The sequence below is a fragment of the Plasmopara halstedii genome (genome assembly GCF_900000015.1).
Source record: "Plasmopara halstedii genome assembly, contig: Scaffold_1343, whole genome shotgun sequence".
In the NCBI taxonomy this organism is placed as follows: Eukaryota; Oomycota; class Peronosporomycetes; order Peronosporales; family Peronosporaceae; genus Plasmopara; species Plasmopara halstedii.
The window spans coordinates 817,768-818,458 of NW_020188258.1; the positions used below are offsets into that span (position 1 = coordinate 817,768).

A 691-nucleotide genomic window follows, 5' to 3' on the forward strand; every position below is an offset into this window, starting at 1 on the left:
CCCTTTACGATCTACGATAATCAAATGCCTTGATAATTCTACTGCAGAGAGGAACTACCCAATCCACAACAAGGAATACATTTTCTTCTTCAATTATTCATAGAAAGGCTGGCTTTGAACATGAACCCTTAGCGTTTGAGAGAAGTTGTCTACGACTCGCTTGTTGTACTCGTGCGATTGAAAACAAAGCTAAGTCTTCGAAGTAACCAGTAGAAAGTAAGATACAAGATTTGATTAATTAGAGCGAGTACAATAACAGAGAGCTATGCCTGGTTATTGCGAGGTGGGTAGGTGGGCTAACGCGGTTGCTAGACACCTGAAAGTGAACAAAGAAAGAATTGGTGTCTCTTTCAAAGTTTAAGACATGTTGGAGTCTTAATCGAAAACGACACAGATAGCGATATGAATGGTACAAGGCTCACTCGGTCGTCAGTGGAGACTAACAATGTATCAGACCTTTCCACTCATGCCAGGATTGCGTCAACACCATTCGAAATGGAAGGTACCAATAAAATACGGCGCTGAGCAAAACGCATACATTGAGACCAAAACGAATGGTGACTTTGAAAGAAATGAGGAGTAAGACTTTTCTGCGCTAAGACCGGTCTTTAAGTGTGAATAGATTTGGTAAAATAGCTCGTTTGTGTGCGATGAGCTCGAAAATTACAATCCACGGCTTGTCTGAGTATTT

The 691-nt window shown here is 41.1% G+C and overlaps 1 protein-coding gene across 1 annotated transcript; it reads left to right on the top strand.

Moving 5' to 3' along the window:
- Positions 1-445: 445 nt before the first annotated feature.
- Positions 446-685, top strand: PHALS_01189 (uncharacterized protein; the record flags this gene model as incomplete). Its single annotated transcript, XM_024731005.1, has 2 exons — positions 446-579; positions 637-685. 2 exons carry the CDS (start codon positions 446-448, stop codon positions 683-685), a joined length of 183 nt encoding a protein of 60 aa, XP_024581226.1.
- Positions 686-691: the final 6 nt, after the last annotated feature.